The sequence below is a fragment of the Melopsittacus undulatus genome, chromosome 3 (assembly GCF_012275295.1).
Source record: "Melopsittacus undulatus isolate bMelUnd1 chromosome 3, bMelUnd1.mat.Z, whole genome shotgun sequence".
NCBI lineage: Eukaryota > Metazoa > Chordata > Aves > Psittaciformes > Psittaculidae > Melopsittacus > Melopsittacus undulatus.
Window position 1 is genome coordinate 100,780,976 of NC_047529.1, and position 21,862 is coordinate 100,802,837.

Here is a 21,862-nt window from a genome sequence, read left to right on the forward strand (position 1 = left end):
AATATATGTCTGACAATACCAATGGACAATAAAAATAAATACAAAGGGAATGAGCCTAATTCAGAGGTCACAAGTCAGTCCCCACAACTATCTTTAAATGTTTAGAAATTTCATTCTTTTTTGAAATAAACATACTTAAGCATTGCCAAAAGGTTACTGCTTGAAGACATTTGAAATGATGCAACAAATGCTATGTAGTATGAGCTGTCATCCAAATTTAAACAATTGAGTATTATAGGTACAAAACCACACACTAAAACATTCCCATCTTCATTAAAATGAAGCAGTTTTTCAGTAGAGAAAGGACAAATGCTAACCATACATGTAACTGCACTGTTCAGACATACCAATCTCACATAAAGATTACAGTCTGAAATTCATGCATGCTCTTGAGAAGATACTGATTCCACCTTACGTTGCTATTTTAAGAGAAATACTAAAAAAGCATGAAGTCTCTGTATCACAGAAGCATATTCAGGCATATTATTTCAAGGGACACTGATTTGTCCCTTGAAATGCTTCTTCCCCTGTGCCCAGGTGTACATGGTCAGACAGGAGGAATATATAGCTTCTCAACTATTTCACACATGTTAAATATCTTTCTTGTCATTCATTTATTATATATATTTCTGGTCAGAGGAAGAAAACCTAGTATTTCTAAAATGGAATTAGCTGTGTTTTTACTAGATTTACTAGACACATTGACAATGCTCACATTTAACAATACACTTTTAATGTTTACATTCCATTTCCAATGATGAAGATAAGAAAAAATACCCAACCTAAAAACCCTACAGATTTTGGATATGGAAACACTTCCTTTGAATTTTCCAGAACCAGTGAGAAGACCCATGTCTCTGCATATTGTCAAATATTTATTTTGAATGTGTTTCAGACTACTGTTTAGTTTTTTACACATAACACAATGTGTTTATGTGATAAGAAAAAAAAGTAGGAACTGCTAACCCATACTAGAAAGTACTTCAAAGGCAATTTAGTACTTCTGTGGGACTATTTGACAATGCTTTGTAAACCCATGCTTTCTAATCTTTAAAAGCGTATGTATGTCGATGTAAGTCACATTCAAAAGTCAGTCTATGGTTTATGGGCAATTTTTTTCTTATTTATTTTAATTGCAGTAACTTATGACATTAACAACCGCCAATCAGATTCACTAAGGGAGAAGAGAAAGCTTTTTGCAAAGTGAAAGCTATTATCAGAGAAATGCTTATCTAATTTCCCTGTGGAAATATACTTAGAAAGAAGATACTAATTTATCTCCATAGACTTTCAAACTAGACATCTTACATGGAGAGGTTTCTGACAATTTTAACTCTTGTGGTGTTAAGTAAGATTTACAGCAGCAATTCTCACCTCAGCAATCATCCTATTGGTGTCTCCAAGGAAGAGTAGGTTTAAGGCTTCCTCTTCATTGGCTGCTTCCTGAAGAGACAAGTTTTTCAGGTGAATGTTCTGATCAGGGTCTTCCATTATTGTCACTTTTCTACGTAGAGAAAAAACCAAAACCAAAATGAAAAATAGGATTGTTGTAAGGAAATCTTTGTTCCATACCATGACAATACTTCATTTTGATTATGTGCAAATGGTGACATCTTAAACCCCAAACCAATTGTAATAAAAGCACTAAAACCACAAAACCAATGAGCATTAAAGGAAGTGCTGGCTCTTTTTAAGCTCTGTCACCTTCTTTTTATTTGTTTACTATAAAATTCCATATATATATGTATATATACACAAGCTATAACTATTAGAGAAAGCTTTGGGATTTATTTTTTAAACAAATAACAAGTAGAGGGTTTTTTCCATTACCACAGCTATTTAAACACAAATGACACACAAAGGATACCATAACCTTGATGAATAAATAGGCATGGAATATATTTCAGAATCAACACATCTGTAGCCAATATATTTATAAAATTTTGCATTTGTCAAGATTATTTGTCTTTTCATTCTTCTCAAATGGTCGTAACTACAACTGTGAATGATCCCTTTCTTAAATTAAAAGCAAGCAAACAATTTTATTCATTGTCACTGAGGTTAGAAATGCTTTTAGTTGTACTTTAAGCCTAAAAGGTCAGAAAAAGGAAATTAGATGGAATTATCAAGGATATGACAAAAGTTCCAGAAAAGCTACTTAGTAATACTGAAACTCTTTTTACTTATTTAAGTAATCCTTTTACACCAGATTTTTTTTTTTCTTTTGATCAGATTACTGAGAGTTAAACTTTATTGGCTTTAGTGAGTAGACACTGGGGTCTCCTCTGTTAGGGCATTCCATAGTATCCAACACAGAAGCCAAGTAGTTACATCGTTGGATTTGGAAAACTCCCAGAGTAAAGGTTTTATTAAAATTGAAGTACATGAATTTGAAGATGAATAACACGTCATTCAAGGTGAATTATATGTTCTGGACACAGTTTACAACAAGCAAATCATAACTTTTTAAAAAGTTAGATATTTTTTAAAAAACATTTTTTTTCCTTAAGTATAGATGATACTTTACATATATATATATATACACACACACACATATACATATACGTTTGGGGTTTTTTTTTTTGTTTGGTTTGTTGTTTTTTTTTCCCTAATCTTCAAGATTAACCACAAGAGGGAGTATGGGGTTTGAGTTGTTATCTCTAGTACTTGCATGTTAATTACTACAACCTGCTTCAAAAATCACACAGGCTGGGCTTTGTTCTGCTTTGCTTGCCTTTCTTTTCCCAAAACTGAGAGAATAAAATTTCACAGCTAAGCAGCATTCCACAGTATTACTCTTAAGTATTAAGGAATTAATTCACACTCTGATGGTCAGAACATCGGAATGAATATACAGAAATAATCTGAACACAATGCAATGCACTCTCTATTTGCAAGGAAAAAAATACATGTAAAAGCACACATAATGCTTCTTTAGCAGTCATAACAAGTGTGTTTCTAAGTCTGATTGCTTCTCACTTAAGGCCTTATTTTTGTGTGATAGGTTAAGAGTAGTAGTACAGTCATGAAAATCAACTTCCCCATTCAGAGCATAAACCCAAAAGCAGTATTTTACTCTCACATAACAGTTTTGATAATATCAAGTTATTTTCTGCCTGCAGTTCTATCAGCATGTGCATCACATGCTAAAGTCCAGAGTGGTTCCCATTACAGTATGATGCTTTGACTAATTTTAATATTTTGAAATTACATAGTGAGCATCATCTACCTCTTTTATAATTTAGGAAGACAATGTTTGCCGCGGAAAGTACTGAGTCACAGACTTACACACACCTACAGCGATTTGGCATATCATGATTGGATACTTGTCTTGAAGACCCTTAGTGACTAACATATAATTGGTTAAGCACAGGTGTGAGAACTTGACCTCGAACGCTTGCCAACAGTTCACAGTTCTAATAACTGAGTGAATTTCACCTTCTTCTTATATTGTTTGCTTAGGCTTCCTCGGGCCTCCCACGGCCTTGCTGTATCCCTTGGAGTTATTCAGAGCTCATGTACAAATATCCATTCTCCTGTGAGAACACTGTCTCCACAAATGTTGTTTATTATGCACACTTGGCATAGTATTTAAACTTTTAATGATCTTTTCAGATCACATTTTGATCAATGTTATAAATAATTTCCAGACAAGATATTAGTTCGGACAAAAAGCCCTGGAAGACTATCATATAAGAAAGAAGGCAGTGAAGACATCACAAACCAGTGACAACCTCCTATACCAGGGCATTGCAGCTCCTTGGAGAACTTCCAGATGGAAGCCTAAATTTGCAAATCTTGAGAGGCATCTGTCAAAACTTTCTCAGAAACACATTCCCAAATGACAAAAAAATTATTTATTTTATAGTCCTATAAAGTTAATGTATACTATGATAATAGATTTCTACGGAACATTCTATTAGTGAAATCTTTACATTTCATAGCCCTAACTTGGAGTGGAAAAGCTCTGTTAAGTTATCCACAATGACTGAAAGAAGGCAGAGACAAGGTTTTGCAGTCTTTATAAACAAAGAATCATTTCCATTTAATTTAATGGATGGAATTTGTGGCTGCCTGGGGAACCTGTAGGATGAGATCAGCCTTTTTTATACTGTTCTTAACTCAGGCCCTTTCCTGCTTCAACTGAGCTGCCATTAATGCAAAAGAGCCTTATGCATTGAATTCTTTCATTTATAATATTCCTGTTACTGGCAAACAATGAAGTTAAAACTTCCTTTGATTAATTAATATCACCTGATAATAATAACGAAACAACTTCAAATGTTTTGGAAAAGAACAAATTAAAAATTCAAGTTTCCTATCATTTGCATCTGTGTTGGGTTTAAAATTGCAGAAATCTAAAATAATCTCAAAAACTTTATAAGTATTTAAAAATAGTGATGTAAACAAATATTACATGAGGATACATCCCTTCTATGACAACACATTAGCAGACTATAGTGCTAATACTTCAGCATCAGGAGAAGCCTATTCAGTCAATAAATTTAGAAAAAAAAGAGAAAAGCAGCAAGCATGCATCTTGAAGTGTGTCCAGAAAAACAGAATAAACTAATGGCTAGTTATCATTCATCCTGTTTAATGTTGCAGGGAGCTTCAGGTTTTAATAAAGAATGATCATCATTTTACATATAATCAAAAAAAATATTGCTCAGAAGCATAGCTCTCTGAATACCACAACAGAGAACAAAGTCAACACTGATTCAAGAGGCAAGATTACAGTTATTCAGCTATTCAGCACAGCTTTCAATAGCCCAGAAATTTTATTTCCTATTCAAGTATATACCTAGAGCATAATCGCCTTAGCTTGTGAGACATGACAGAACTATGAGATGAGTATTAGAGATGAGACTTGCAGGCAGCTCCCACCTGGTCATCACATCCCCTGCATGGCCTTGCCTTATCAAAAGATGCCACAAGAAGTTTTCATAAGAACACCTTTTAGAAATGGAGCTGTTTCCTTGTAAGGAATCATATCACAGCTTGAACAGAGGGATCCTGTCTCTCCAAGAACAGGATCTGAGCTTCTCTGCAGAGTGCACCATGGGGAAATCCATTTAGGCTCCACCCAATGCTGCAAGAATACAGAGGGCTGTGAGGGCAGCATCCCATGGGATGTAAGGTTTACTTGCCATCTATATTCCTCTTCTTATTCTGTCTTATCAAAGCAGTTACTTTGTTAAGCCATCTGTTTTCAGGCCTTTCTTACTGAGATCTGAAAAAAGCCCTGCACTGTTGTCACTGGCCCCTCACCCTACCCTGCAGAACAAGGAGTCAGAACCGAAATTATGAAATTGGTGGGTCATGGACAAACAAACCATGTAAGTTCTGTTATAATTTGCAATGTAATGTCACTCACAAAAAGTGTTTGTTAAAAAATACTTTGATATTCAAAAGTAGCCTTGAACAGAACAGTAATAATTTAAACTGAATCAATTTACTCACCCAATGCCTTTAGAAAAGTGACCTTAGAAAAGTTTCACTTACTTGTTCCTACTGTTTTTCAGGGAACAAAACATAAAATCTGGATAGGAATAACTTCAGCATTGGCCTGGGTTTAGCAGTAGCAGTCAATTTTTCTCCCTCTTAGTAGCTGGTGCAGCACTGTGTTTTGACTTTCAGCCTGGGAACAACGCTGATAACACTGATGTTTTTAGTTGTTGCTAAGTAATGTTTACTCTGACCAAGGAGTTTGTGAGTCTCACGCTCTGCCAGGGAAGAGGGGAAGCCAGGAGGAAGCAGAGACAGGAAACCTGACCCAAACTAGCCAAAGAGGTATTCCTTACTACAGCATGTCATGTCCAGGATGTAACTGAGTTACCCAGAAGGGCTGGAGCTCTGGGGGGTTGGAGGAGGTATTGGTCGGTGCTTGGTCAGGTGGGGTGGTGTGAATTATCGGTTGGCAGGTGGTGAGGTGTCGTATTCTCTTCACTTGTTATTTCCTTTATCATCATTATTGTTATTATTGGTGGTAACAGTAGTGATTTGTGTTATACCTTAGTTATTAAATTATTCTTATCTCAACCGGTGGGAGCTACATTCTTTTGATTCTCCTCCCCATCTCTCCAGGAGCTGGGGGAGGAAGGGAGGGAGTGAGTGAACGAGCAGCGTGGCTGGGTTTAAACCACGACAAGCATACATTACATATTGTTCATTTTACCCATCTCTTTGAAATGTAATGAACAAAATCTTTGAAAAATTATTAATAACAGCTTTCAGCTGTCTTTTTATTAACATCAGAAAAACTTATATTTACAAACCTCTGTATTCTCTTAATCTTAGTATTTAGTAGTAACACACTGAGCACTCGTCATTTTGCAGAATGTATTTCATATGAAAAAAGTGAGAAATATCATTATTGGCCTTAGAAATTTTAAACCCTTTGTAATTCTCAAAACACTGAAAATACAATTTTTGAAGATTTATGGGTGGTGGCTAGTTTTTAGATTACATAGTTGGTACAGTCACTAAAAAGGGGAAGAGCTGATATTAACAGTGTTGAGCCTGGAGACAGTGAACAGGTTTATTTGCAACAAAAAAAAAAGCCAGACCAAATAAAATATATAAAATATATTTCCTCTAAGTTGAAAAATATTCTTTTAGTTACTTTTTGTCTGGTTCGTTGCTTTTTTTGTTTTGTTTTGTTATTTATTTGAGGTAGTTAACCAGTATTGACTTACAGCAAGGTTTTTAAGTGAAAATATTTTCTGTTCCCTGGGGTCAGTATATCAGTTCTGCTTGATCCTAGTAGGTACTGATATAGTTATCATTGTTGATGTCTGAAGTTAATTGGCTCTTAAAGTGTCTTCCTTTTTATGGAATTGAGGTCACTTAAAATATAGACTTCATCTTTCTGGAGCATAAAGTGAAAATGAATTCTCAGAGGATCCAATACAAATTAACTGGGTTGGGTGTTTTGGGGTTTTTTTGTTTTTTTGGGTTTTTTTTAAGTCATCATCATAAATCATATGTATTTCCCTGTTAAAGGGGAATCACACTGACTAGAAGCTTAGATCCCATCTTTCCCATGCCACATCACTCCTGATGAGTGGTCATGTGAGCTCCCGATAAAGTAGCTCCTCAACTACTGCAGTTTTAAAGACAGAAGTTTAAAGGCAAAAGAGCATTAATTTTAGTTTGCCTTCACATTCCATAGTTTGGGCATGTAAAATGGTAATTTATTGGTTGTCCTAACTAAATCTATGACTAACAGTTCTACAATCTTAGTCTTTATTTTTGTGTTATTGTTCAGTGCCAAGAAAATTCTTATCTCTTAATAAATAATACAAACTAGTTAAAAAGAGTTTGTACTGATAGATTATTACTAAAGTGAAAATTGTTTGATTCAGTATCATGGAGTTATATAAATTACAAATACATTGTACAACAAAGAATCTGTTAGAGGAGAAAGCTCTTGCACAACTGCAGAGCAAATGAAGAGCTTCAAAAAATTTTCCTAATTTGAGAAGTCCTGCAAATCTTTCATGAAAACTAGAGACAGCAGTAAGAATTCAGTCTCCTACCAGCTATATTTCATAGCAATAGCTTTATACTTTTTACACGTTTGAAAACAATCATAATTTCCTTGTATAAACACAGAACTCTGCAGCTACATAAAAATTAGATTGTCAGTATTAAATTCAATTTTTGCATTCCAGCAAGTAAGATTCTTCAGATGTATTTGCATCTGCGTATGTTGTGTTTCAGCTACAATGTCACAAAATTTAAACACTGTCAGCTTTGCATAACAAAACAACTTACAGCTGTAAACTAAGGCATATTGTATTATGAAACAATAAGGTACATCAAATGATATCTTCTATGGGCTACATGTAAAACCAATTGAACTAAACATCATGAAAACTGTTGGTTTTTTTCCTGTGAAAATAACAGTTTAAAATCTGTACCTATTAGAATATAATACATATTTATGCATGCATAAATATGTATATGTGTACATGCCTACATATGTATACACCAATAATTATGTAATTCTTTATTTGTATCTATAAACATATACCTATACATATAGACATATAGACATATGAACTACATTCACACATTTGTCAGGAATTTCTTTCTAGAAACATGTTTTTGTGAGTCCTTCTTCCCTTCTCATCTATCAGACTAATGAAACCATTAAGCAGTATTAAGATGAAAATTTGTTAGTCTACAGAATACACAAGGGATGGCTACATACAAAACCTTGACATCAGGAGCTCAGATTCCAAATCTAATCATGCCATGATTACATACAATGGACAACTTAAAAAAATTATATTATTCACTTTGCTTTGAACATCAAATACAATTTTAATATCTTGTTTTCAAGTACTATCAAGAGGTTTGTTGTGCATTTTCCTAATCTCTATTACCTGAACACCAGCACTTTGTGTTTACTCCTTCCATTGAAGTGATAACAGAAAGTCTTCAACATAAAGTTTGCTAGGCAGAAGTACATATCTTTGATTCAAATTGCATCCCTTTCTTCTGCAGGAATATGGATAACAATACTGTTCCAAACCAATCTGCATGCTTCATGAGAATAGCTAATCTGCTTACTCTTCTAAAATGACACATTCCTGCAACACTCTTCTTGTCCGTCTTACATATTTGGGAGAATATCAACACAGACTGTTGATTGTTATGTTGTTTTTTTGCTTAGTTATCTAAGCATAAAAAACCTGCACTTGGCTTTGTATGGTGCTTAAAAACTTGATGATCCACCATAGAGTTCAACAGGAAATTATGCATAATATGACCCTTCCAAAGTACAAAACCAAATTATTTGTAAAATTCTCTTAAATACATGCTTTCAAACAAACTTGAGGAAGTTAGATTATTCTGTATTTTTCTAACACTAAAGTCTTAAAAGGTCTTCAGCACATAAAATTCTCAGAAGAATAAAATATATTTAAGGTAATAAACACCTGATATCTTTTAAAATATGTGATTACTATTTACGTACATGAACCAAGTAACTAAAATATAGTTAGTCATACAACTACACTTTCCTGCAATTTGCACTCCCATTCTAGCTCAGAATGATATTGTATAGTTTTTCGAAGCCCTAAATTACTATCTTAGAAAAGGAATGAAAAATATGTTTATAAATTAAATACTTTTACATGATGCTAAATATGAGTGGTTAATGTAAAGTTTTAGTGTACAGTACCAACCTTTTTGTCACATTATGTACTAGAAATAATAATGACCATGCACAGTAAAACCATTAAACACTTATTGAGTTACCCTGCAGAGAATTTATCATTTACTAAACTCCATCCTGAAATAGTATACACTACATAAGTTTACCGGTTATCCCAATGTGCTTTATCCCAAATTCACAACCAAATTAACTGTCGATTTTTACTTTTTAAAATTGACAAATACATAAAAGGTAATTATTCTTTAATTTACATGAATCACCATACACTAACCAATTTTGAGATGTTTAATTTTACAAGGCTTATGTGTTCATGACCTACAAACCTTTATTTACTACCCTTCTCCAAGTATTAGGTCTTATTTTATCAATGAAAACTATTGTAACAATCATTCGTTCTGAAGTAAATCTATTGGGTTTTGGAGTTCCTTGTGGCCTTTTCTATCTGTTACACACCTTATTTCATAATTGCTTATTCTAGAAAAATAATTATCCTTGAAGGAAAAGGTCAAAGTAGAAGCAGGGAATTTTTCTCCCTATTGGTGCAAGGAAATGCTGCCTGTTACATATGTCTCTGCCATACACACACATGTATATGCCATAAAAAGAGACAGGCTGCCAGGATCAAAACAAGCATATCAGGATCAAAACAAGTATACTTTCTCTCATATTTTGAGTGTCTGAAATAGATACTGTCTGCATAGTATCAAAATATGTTTTTAATACTTTCACCTTCACTTACTCCTATCTAGTTTCCCCAGGCTCTATACGTACAAAAATAAAAGAAAATGTAGACAGCATTGATAAAATTGATAAAGCAAAGTACTTTGAGTTAATTAAGACTTCTATTCATAGCACAATTTCAAAACAGTCCCCGAGGCACATGAAAATTATTTCTGTTTTTGTTTTTGATGATTCTCTGTAGTTTTATTACTTACGGCAAATCTTCCAGTCTGGAGGCCTCGTGTCTCGGGTCTAGCAGATCATAACCACATTCATTGTAGATCTCTAAGTAGGAAACATGAGTTGTATACACTTTACTGCTATCCTGGATAACAAAAAAAAAAAGAAGTTATAATTATAAAGAGAAGTCAGAACTAGATCAGCAGACAAATTATCACTACAGCTTTTATGTTGCTTCCTCATTCTCTTTTCCTGAGTATGGTTTACATCTTCAATTCATGATACTTTTATGCTTTCTGTTACCATATGTATAATGACTCAAGAAGAAAAAGGAAAAACTAACAAAAAAACTCTAATCAAAACTCACATACACAAACCCTCAAAACAAAAGTTCTCCCAAAATCCCCCCATGTTCATGAGTTTAGTCTGGGCTTTTTTTTGTTGGTTCCTAATATCTAGAAAAGTCTGTATACACTTAGAACATGGCAGCCTGCTTACAGAACCATAAAACAGGCCATTTTTCACTTCTATAACAAAAACAAGAATGTTATTATAAAGAAGTATACTCTGATATTATGGATAGAAATAATAGCTTGGGGAAAAAAAACCCCACAAAAAAAACAAAGAACAACAACAAAAATAAACCAAAGATTTACTTCATTTAGAAACATTGGGCAGTTACTGCTTACACTCTTTTTAGCATAACACTTCAGCACTGTATATGATGTTGGCTGTTTTCTGTAATCATCTTTTTTCACATTGCCAAAATGTAACTTAACACAACTGGGTTTTGCAGAGAGAATTTTCTCCTGCCCCAAAGCCAAAACCAAAAAACATAAACCACAAAATAATTGACTATGATTTCCAAAGTAGAAGAAAATTAGTCACTTCTTTTCAGCAGATGAAGCCACTGTGAAAGCACTCATATCACACTTACAGTAGCAGTTTAATAATCCAATCTACTCCAGTTATATTGCAAAATACTTTGAGATATAAACCTTTAGTTTTCACTGAATAGTTATTTTCCCCAGGTTTTTTTTTTTAATTGATAATAACAGTCCATTATTTCAAGGGACACCATTTAAAAAGATACACTACAGATGAATGGAAAAACCATAGTAAGGAAGTTACAGGAAGCCATGGAATTTCTGACCAATAAATTGAAAAGAGAAGTTATTAAAAACAAAAGGTTTGATTTGATTCTCATTTGGAGTAAAAGGTTTTGTTTCTTTGGTTTTAAATTGCACTCTCAGTGTAAGCAACAGCTTCAGAAGTCTTGTATTTTGTGTCCCTGAGTTCAGTTCTGTTTCATCTTAGGCTTAGAAGGCAGATGGTTTCCTCACTATGTCAGCACTTTTCAAAGTACATTCATAGAAAAGAAGAAATGAAACAAGTGAAAGTATGAAAAGAAAGGCAGGTGGAAAGATAAAACAGAAAGAAGAGATGTTCTAAGATGCACCAAGGAAGAAAATGTATGAAAAAAACACAAATATTTGTAAACAAGCAGACAGAAATATCCCTATAAGCATAACTAAGCAGAGCTTTTATCCAAAACCCAGGCTGAAAATGGAAACACAAACATTTTTATTTTTGTACAAACTATGCTGAGAAGGCAGCAAATAAAGTATTTATTTTTCATCCTATATTGTTTTTATTACATAGTTAACACTAAGAAAGAATGTTGGTGTTGACACTGTGTCATGGTTTGAGCATGTTTTGAGGGTGTTTTTGTTCAAGGCTTTTTTCCAGCCAGGTGGAGGAGGGGAGTCCGGGAGGAAGGAGAGACAGGACACCTGACCCAGGCTAGGCAATGAGGTATTCCATACCATAGCACGGGATGCCCAGGATGCATACTGGGAAAGAGAGAGCTGGAGGGGTAGAGCTCTGGAGAAAAATGGAGGAGGGAGCACGCGGTGCTCAGCCGGGCAGGGTAGAGTGAGTTATGGGTCAGTGGCTGGTGGGGTGTTGTATTCTTTTCGCTTGTTACTGGCTGTATCATTATTATTTGTAGTAGTAAATGGCAGTAGGGGTTTTGTGTTATGCCTTAGCAATTAAACCGTTCTTATCTCAATCCGTGGGGGCTACATTCTTTGGATTCTCCTTCCTAACTCTCTGGGAGTTGGGGGACTTGGTTTAAACCACGACACACTGTTGCTGGCAATTGCACAATAAACCTGCTCACAGTTTCCTTTTTTTATTCCCATTCCCACAAATACAAGCTTCTGTGCACCTGCAACATGCTATGTACATTTACCTCTCAAAACCACACTTTGAAAGAGCCAAGGTAATTACTTAAATATTAACCCTTAATGTTAACCCTTACTCAGACAGGGCGTGTTAACGTGATTGAGACCCTTACTAAGAGCTGATGCCCTCTATTAGATGAATGACAGTATAACAGTACAAATGTAACGATTTATGTTAATGTCAAATAATATTTAAATTTGTTTAATTAAAAAGCATTGTTAAAATGGGAAGATTAATCTTTAATGACTCATAGATCTGGTGAAGTATATGGAGAAATAAAACATATATTACACCAGACTCCTCTCTTCTTTTCTTCCCTTTTGCCTCCTGTAGTTATGAAAGCCTCAAAATGACTGGCTATGTTTACTTATATCAGTATTACATTTTCACTAAAAGAAACTTCTTGTAAACATAATGAACACTCGTAAGTGTGCTACTGTGGTGCACCCTTTCACTTACTCACTGATTTCTTTGCATACAAATGTCAAATTGAAATAATACTACAATATTTTGGTTATAACCTGATACACATACACACATCCTCCCACATTCTCCTTTAAAAAGTTCTTACACCTCGACTGCCAGCCACCATATCATCAGCCAGTTATTGTTATCTCTCACAGTCCCCTTATATAGGGCAAAGACACATTACTTTAGCTTTTTTTACAACCTGTAGGTTGCAGGTCACTAAGAAGATTTGCTCTATTCAAAAAGAAATTTCCTAATTTACTTATTAGAAAAATCAATGTAAGGAGATAAGGAATATTTAAGGTGTGGTAAGACTTTGCATAACATATCATCTCAACTTAGATATTTTCTCCAGCGTTAATTTTAAGGCTTCCTCTAACATCATTATAAAAGCAGCCTTTTGCAATACAGTTAAGTATTCGTAAACCAGACATTAAAAATAAACAGAAAACAATGCCCCATACCTTCTGCAGTTGATCAAAAATATAAGATAAAGTCCTGGGAATGATGCCTCGATCACTGTAACGTTCTGCTCCTCCTGTGATGGTGAAAGTTTTGCCACTGCCTGTCTGACCATATGCAAAGATAGTACCATTATATCCTGCCAAAACACTAGAGAAAAAAAAAAAGTGGAGATAATTAATATATAAAGCATAACATATTTTCCATTATCAACTTTGTATTGAACCAAAGTATAATTATAGTAATTCTTAATTACATAGCAGCTGTTTTCAGTAATACAAGAATACTTTAAGTTATGTATTCTAGATTCAATAGAATAAAACTATCTAGAACTGAAAGACTTTGCCTTGACTAATCCCATTAATCAATATCATAGCTAGGTAGTCATATTCATTACTGTTTTCTTTATTTCATATACTGTGTTTACAATCAGTGCAGTAGAAGTCTTCATTTACCATAACCCATAGAATCATAGAGTCATAGAATCACAGAACAGTTAGGGTTGGAAAGGACCTTAAGCCCTCCTTCAGACGCTGGAAGACTTCCATGAGGTCTCCATGCAGCCTTCTCTTCTCCAGGCTGAACAGCCCAAACCTTCTCAGCCTATCTTCATACGGGAGGTGCTCCAGTCCCCTGATCATCCAAGTGGCCCTCCTCTGGACTTGTTCCAACAGTTCCATGTCCTTTTTATGTTGAGGACACCAGAACTGTGCACAATACTCCAAGTGAGGTCTCACAAGCGCAGAGTAGAGGGGATGTGAAAAAAACAGAAAACCACACTGGTGAAAGAAAATTTTTTCTTAGAACTATGAAGACAGGCTGAGAAAGTTGGGACCCCATAGCAGCCTTCCAGTATCTGAAGGGGGCCTACAGGGATGCTGGGGAGGGACTATTCATTAGGGACTGTAGTGATAGGACAAGGGGTAATGGGTTGAAACTGAAACAGCAGAGGTTTAGATTGGATCTAAGGAAGAAGTTCTTTACTGTAAGGGTGGTGAAGCACTGGAATGGGTTGCCCAGGGAGGTTGTGAATGCTCCATCCCTGGCAGTGTTCAAGGTCAGGTTGGATGAAGCCTTGGGTGATATGGTTTAGTGTGAGGTGTCTCTGCCCATGGCAGGGGGTTGGAACTGGATGATCTTAAGGCCCTTTCCAATCCTAACTATTCTATGATTCTATAAACTATGTCTATACAAGAAGATTCAATGAAACAGCAATAATAGCTGTAGGCAGTGGCTTAGCTTGAAATTACATTCAGACTCAATTGTCTTTTTTTACACCTTAGTTCTCCTTGCAGAAGAGCCTAACAAAAGTCTATTTCAGATCTTTCTCTAATTGCCCACACTCCCATCATTAACTTCCACCTGATTTCCACCAAAGAGTAGATAAACTTAATGACAGTGGTTTAGCTGCACACCATGGAGGAAATGTAGGACATAGCTACAGCTGATATACAGCTCAGAAGCAATGGCTGACTAAATGGAAGTCTATAATGCATTTCCTTTGTGCAGCTCTGTCTCATAAGACGAAAATAATAAAAATCTATTTCCACATTTCTAATTCAATTTCTTGTTAATTATTGAAAACTGTCCTGAACCTGACAAATATTTTAAGTGCCCCAAGATTTTGTGCTTCACGCTGACTAGAAACAATGAGGTAAAAATGATGGAGGACAAAATTCTTTTGAATTTTTCTTTGTCTGAAAAAGCAAACAAAAATTGAATAAAATTATCAAAAATACTCGAATCATAAATTAGTGATTAAATCAGTTATTGACTGTAATATTAAGATGGAAAATCAAACCAGAACTCATGAGAGTCTATAGTTGACAGAATGTATGATAAAGAAATCAGATTAGACTGTCATGTTTTTTTATTTCTTCTCAGCAGCTGTGAATTATAAATTGTTTCCTGGATTCAGGCATCTCAAAATTGTTCTACCACAATTCCAACAAACATCTCCTGACAAAAATATGAAGGAGGTATTTGAAAGAAAATGGAATAAGCAAGAAAGAATTATTTTCTTTATAAAACCTAACAGAAGCAAAATGTACTTTGGATTTGGTTTAATGTAGTTTAATAGCTACTAATTTTGCTAAAAATTTAACTAAAAATTTTCTTGTTCATTTTGTTTATTGTAAAATGATAAAAGATAAGATTTAAAAAAATAAAAAAGGGGCAAGCAACCCTTGCATAAGAGGAAACACATACAGATAGCTGCTACTCTGGCACCACAAGAGATGCAATAGTTCTCCTACTTCTTAAAGTTTATTTAAAGGCCTGAGTAGTTGCCAAATTGCTTATATTAATACATTACAGTAGGATGTCAGAGACAAAACCAGAAACATGTTGAAAGGAACTACAATGAACATCTGGCTCCCAAAGACCAAATCACCCAAAGACAGACTATGCATAGATTTTAGATACCAGACGTTAAAAATCAAAACAATTATTATAATCAAACACCTCATTCATCTATCTTAGGAATTTCTAGTGCACACTGTCAAAGTATCTGAATGCTGAAGACAGTAACGAGTTGTCAAAAAGTAGGGGGTGTCAAAAGAAGCTCAGAGATGGCAGATTCAAAACAAGCAAGGGAAACTGATTCTTCATGCAACATCTAGTTAAGATGTGAAACTCCTTGCAGTGGGATGTTTCACATGCTGAAAGTTCATGCAAGCTTCAGTAGAGACAGGACTAATTCATGCAAAAAATTATTGCAGCTACTAAACACAGAGAAATCAGAAAATTCCTAAACTACAAATGACTAAAGGCTAACAGAGTACTTGGGGAAGTAGCTCTACATGCTTTCAGTGTTTGTTGTTTGTTTGTGTTTGTTTTTTTCCTGAGCACAGCTAGTTCCTGTGAGAGAAAACATACTGAGTTAGACAGATCTTAATTCTGACCCAGTACAGCTGCTCTTCTGCTTTTACACCTCTGTCTTTGGCTGTTTCAGATCTAGCATTTTGGGCTGTTTTCTTCTCTAATTCTTTAAAGCTGTTAAAGGTAAATATTTTCAATTACTCTGACATGGCTTCTGCAGAAAGGTGTGTTTTGCAATGTGTCTAAAAAGTGGTAAAGGTGTGGCTGCAAATTATTAACTTAAGGTCCCTGAACTTCACAAAAGGCTGTTGATTAGGAGGACCACAAATGTAAACATAGGATAGAATGTTTTTACAAGGGCATGTAGTTATAGGACAAGGAGTAATGGCTTTAAATTGTGAGTAGAAGATTTAGATTAGATATTAGGAAGAAACTTACAGGTTGCCCAGAGAAGTTGTGGATGTCCCATCCCTGGAAGTGTTCAAGGCCAGGCTGGGTGGGACTTTGAGCAACCTAGTCTAGGGGAAGTTGTTCCTGTCTATGGCAGTTTTACACTGAAATGGTAAGAATATATGTAGGTGGACCAATACCTAATCAAACAATAACTTAATTAAACTAGTATCTTTTTACTAATTACACAGGATTTTTAAGATTTTCAACCTAAGATGCACAATCCCTTTAGGGAAACAAAAATATAGAAAGTTTCATAACCTCTTAATCACACATAAAATGCTCTTTAAAAGCCAACAACAAACAACTACAGAGTTACACTTCACAAAGTGAAGGGTCTCTCAGATGCTAAGAGTTAGCACAGTAAGTGGAAAATGTACATGTTCTCTCTTACATCATAAAATGTAATCACAACAGGTACCTAAAAAGGTTGGCAACACCGATTTTGAGACAAGAAGAGGATCCAAAGTGTATTTTCTGAACAGCATCAACCATACAGATCACTGAAGATTCTCACTGGCAAATGAAAGCTGTCACTAGCAGCAGTGGAAACTGTTCTCTGCTGGAGAAGGCAGTAGAGAATTAGCAGCTCTTTTCTGCATATACTGCAAAATCTACTTTGCAAGATATTCACCTAGGCAAGATCTACAGCTTTGCTTTTCAGATTGTCTGAACAAAAACTCTAAAATTTTGGTAAACTTAGTATTTGAAAATACACAAGTTGACACAGTTGTTGATGGTAGTCTTGTGAAGACTAAAACATGCACACATAAAAATCATACACTAAAAGGATATTTTCAGTCATGCCCCAGTGTTATCAAAGTATCCAGAGCTTTGTATTTTTTTTTCACCCTCGAAGCTGAGTTTTGGCATGGTTAAGTGTATACTTTATTGAATAAATTGTCTCTTTATTACTTCAGAAAAAATATATCAATAACACATAATACAAGGAAAGGCTTTGGTGAAAAGATCTTTCACGAACTTATGCAATGTTGTATGGCTCCCTATTGAGTTCATGGACTACTTCCAGATTGATCAGCTAAAATATTGCTGGAGAAATCTGTTTCTGGTATGTTAGCCTAGTTAACCTGCTATGACTGTCAGAGCTCCTGAAGGGCTTTTTTTTTTAATTAATACCAAGAAAAAATGTAAAAAAGCCTACTAGAGAGAAAAAGTATTTCAAATATAGTCACTAAAATCTGTACAAATTTATACATTTGTTTCACTGTTAGGAAATCTGAAAAGTTCATTTTTCTTACACACTGAAACTTAAAGACGTAAAGGAAAAACCTAAGCTGTCATATGCATGAGCAGTCACTCCAACATGTTGGAGTTCGTACCTGTGAACAACAAAATTGACTGAATATGGACAACTGTCATTGGACTGAGTTTCTCCACATACATAAGTCTCAAAAAAATTGCCAAGACCTGAAATCCTGTGAAGATAAGTTTTTCAGAAAAAGATGACGTTTCTGGGAAACACAGACATATAGTAGTTTTGCAAACAATCATATTTTAATCAGAACTAATATACTGAGCTGCCTTGATATGTTGTTATTAGGATGTAGGAGATCTCAATTCCATGACTGCCATGAAAGGCCCCAGAAGGTCTAACTCTGTAAATTCAAATTAAAATTGTGTGTAACTGCTTTTGTGTTTCAGTGAAAATACATTTGGTCAAACCATACAAAGACTCACATATTACAAAGCTGTATATGATGAAAAAATTATAATGTTGGCTGGATATATTAATTTGAAATGGAAACATGTACATCCATGTGACTATATTTACATATGATTGTGTACATAAAAGTGTGTTATATGAAAAATTTCAGTCTTCTTGGTTTTAATTGCTTTTTGTGAAATAGTCATACTAATTGTAGGCAAACAGCTACTAGTCTATGAATATGTATTATTTTGCTACAGTTCTAAACCTTCTTTATCAATTTTTCTGCAGTATTATTTCTAATCTACTTATATGCCCACTTCAAGATGATTTTAACATAGGAAAAAGGTTAGACCTATTCTTACATTTCACTCAGAGAGCTGAATGCTTCTTTTATGGTGAAGCACTGAAAAAGTATTGCTGAGTTTTAGAAAAAAACAGCTTGTGCTTGACCTTACAAATCTAATTAGCAACATTTTTAAACACAAAGAAAATATTCAATGTCCTCTATATTGCACAGAATTGAAAGCACACCTTTTCCAAGCTAGCTGTAGTTTGTTCACGCAACTGACTGACGACAGTAATCTGATCACACTGCTATATAAACCTAACCATATGACAGCAAAATAATTTAGCATGAGGAGATAAATCAAAATATTTTAAGTTTTATCTTTAAGGTGTGACATAGGCTACCAAAAAGTCTCCCACAATGACAATCTTTGAAACAGAAATAACAATACACTTAGTATTTTTCTAACCAGAATATTAAAATAACAAGAAATCTAGAAAGCACATTGACAGAGTTCTGCACCTTCAAAGTATCATTAAGACTATGATCCAAAGCTTATTCAAGTCAGTGACTACCTTTCCAATAATCTCAGAGTTTTAGGCGGGATCCAGATCATGGGAAAATTTTTTGGACTTTGAGAAACTTAAAAAGAAAAACCCAAACCCCCCAACCCCCCTTCCCATTGAATAAAATAACAAATGTTCAGTATCTTAGAAGTTCCCTTATCAGTGGCTGTCCTCAGAGTCCAGAGAAAAAGAATTATTTATAAGAAATAGTCAATATATATAAGGACTTCAGACAGTAGCACTGTGGGTGCAACTATGATAGTCTAAAAGTATAAGACAGGTATTCAGAGAGGTAGCATCTTTTACTAGACTTTCTAATATTGTTGGGGGAAAACATGATTAGTTTCAGGGCTTCAGTGGGTTACTGTTTCTTCAGTTACGTTAGAAAGACACTGCCTCTTCCCTTAGAAGAGGCACTAACCCTAAGCAAAACCTGTCAATACAACCTTTTATCAATTATCAGACAGAGTACAATTTTATGTACTCATATATGAATTGTGATTAAAGGAGAGCAATACCATTTGTTTTTTTCCTGTCAAATTTTCTCACTCAGTTATCAGTTAATTGGCATTTTATAACTTACTCATAATTAGTGTCAATTCAAAACCATGAACAGTGACAATTTAACTTTTAATTTAAAAATTCATTTCAGATACCTATTTAAATAAATGGATATTAGAGTTATGTGCTGGCATTTTCAGTCACTCAGCTGACTTGTCTCATGCTTGAATGATGTTTAATTCTTAAATATAGGGTGTGATACAGAAGTATAACTCATGCAAGCAATTTCATTTAAATTGATAAATATGTTCACAACTGCTCAATATTCTTCAAGTGAGAAATTCCTCAAATGAGAGCTAGACAATTTATGGGTAGTTACTACAGTTTCAAATATCATTCAGTACTTTGTCCTTGATTATCTGAGACAATATAAATAGTGGTATAAAGCCCAGTGACAGTAGACAGAGGTTGAAATCAGACAGAAGTTGTTTTATTGTGGTTGGTTTTTCTGACTACATGTTGTTTCAATTTCCAGAGAAGATCATTTGTTCTATTTAAAGTTCATGGACACAGAACTTTTCATTTGTTTCTGTGCTTATTGTTAACAAGACTTCAGGGAGGCTTGTGCGTAAGTATAACAAAGAACTCTGCTTCCTCTGATGCTACACTGGTTTTGCTGAATCAAACAGAACATCTACTATCAAAGTTTGAAAAAACAAACAAACACACACAAATAACACACACTTAATCATTCTAACTTGTTGGCATAAAGCACAGGGTCAGCAGGAGCAGAAGTAAAAAGTAAACAGTGCTTATCAGTCCCTAAAACATGCTACAAACTTTGCACTTCATACTAGTCTCAATGCATGAGTTTTTATAATGAAGCTTGGAGTAGCAACCTTACTCTCAAGTTTTTGACATTGGCAGGTGTTACAACATGGAAATCTTGTCTTAGCAATTGGTAAATGAAGCCTACTCTGAACACCAAAAGCATACATAGCAACAATGAATATGAAGTCTAAGCAAAAAGATTTGCTTGCTCTGACACTTAATTGCTAGAGCAAGACATGCTTCTCAGTCTTTAAAATTATTAAAACGATAATTTAAATATATGCATTTAAGTCAGCTGTAATTTTTATTATTGTTTTGTTTTAAAATTAAAAGTTCAAAGTGAAAGGTTTTTAGTAAGCTTATAATACAAATAAGTAAAATGTGCCTAATATTTTAAATGAAGGAAAAAGGCATTATCAAGTAAGGGCTAAATCTTGCATTTATATGTAAATAAGAGAAAATCCTGGGAGCAAGATACAAATTGCAGCTTTAAAAAGTAATTACTTTGATTCTGTGCCTTTATTTCAGCTTTACACTATTAACTCTGGTTCTGTCATCTTCATTTTAAAGGACTGAAAATATAAAGAGATGTGGTTATAGAAAATATTAAATAACTATTAAAATACTACACTACTGAAAAAAGCAGAAACCACCAGTATCTTTGATCTTGGAATACTGTCAGCCCACTCCTCATGTCAGTTCTTGCTGACCTGAAATACGTTAACCATGTCCTTCACTTTAGTTCTTTCTGCTGCAGAAAATCTCAATCCACAGTCACTTTATTAGAAAGAATAAAAATTCAACACAGTCCTGACACAACCGGCTCCCAGACATGATATTTAAGATAAAAAGAATTTAATTTGCAGGGTCTGGAAAAAAGTTTTCTGGGAGGATTTGTCTTTACAGAGACTCAGAATTTATGTATTTTCTATCCCTTGGAGCTCAAAGTTTCTTTTAATTAAAACTAAATATCTCAGGATTACTTTTTTTTTAATGCCTTTGCCAGATTTATGGAACAAATCTAATTTGGTAATGCTTCATCTTTCAAAAACAACACCAATTTCCAAATGTGCATGTAAATGTGTTTTTGAGAGCTTAGTACAAGCAAGTTTCCTTAGAAATTTCAAAAGGGCCTTCCAAAATAAAATTCCACTATAAGCACTGCAGAAGATAAGTGACACAAAGGTACTCTGAATCAAAGCGTTCAGACTGTAAGCTCTAATAAGCAGCCTTCTTGAACAATTCTAAACTATGCAATTTAAGTCAAAATAAACATGAGCACCTAATAGTTGTTTGAGATGAAACATCAATGATGATTTTCACTTCTTATTGTCTCATAACTGTACTCCAGGAAGAACTGCTAGCATTACTGCTCCAATTTCTTAATTTAGCAGCAATTTTAAGATGCATTTGTTTCAAGTTTACGTGCAAAAAAAATGTATTCTTTTACTACATATAGATTCTACAGGTCTCTT

The 21,862-nt window shown here is 34.4% G+C and overlaps 1 protein-coding gene across 1 annotated transcript in view; it reads right to left on the minus strand.

Annotated features, from left to right (window-relative positions):
- The window catches only part of KIF6 (kinesin family member 6), a 141,516-nt gene that overhangs the window by 108,442 nt on the left and 11,212 nt on the right, over nucleotides 1-21,862 (minus strand). The window contains exons 4-6 of the mRNA XM_034060937.1: nucleotides 13,267-13,414; nucleotides 10,123-10,232; nucleotides 1,375-1,504 (exon numbers count right to left, since the gene is read on the minus strand). Coding sequence (XP_033916828.1) covers nucleotides 1,375-1,504; nucleotides 10,123-10,232; nucleotides 13,267-13,414 — 388 coding nt within the window. The remainder of the gene's footprint in view (nucleotides 1-1,374; nucleotides 1,505-10,122; nucleotides 10,233-13,266; nucleotides 13,415-21,862) is intronic.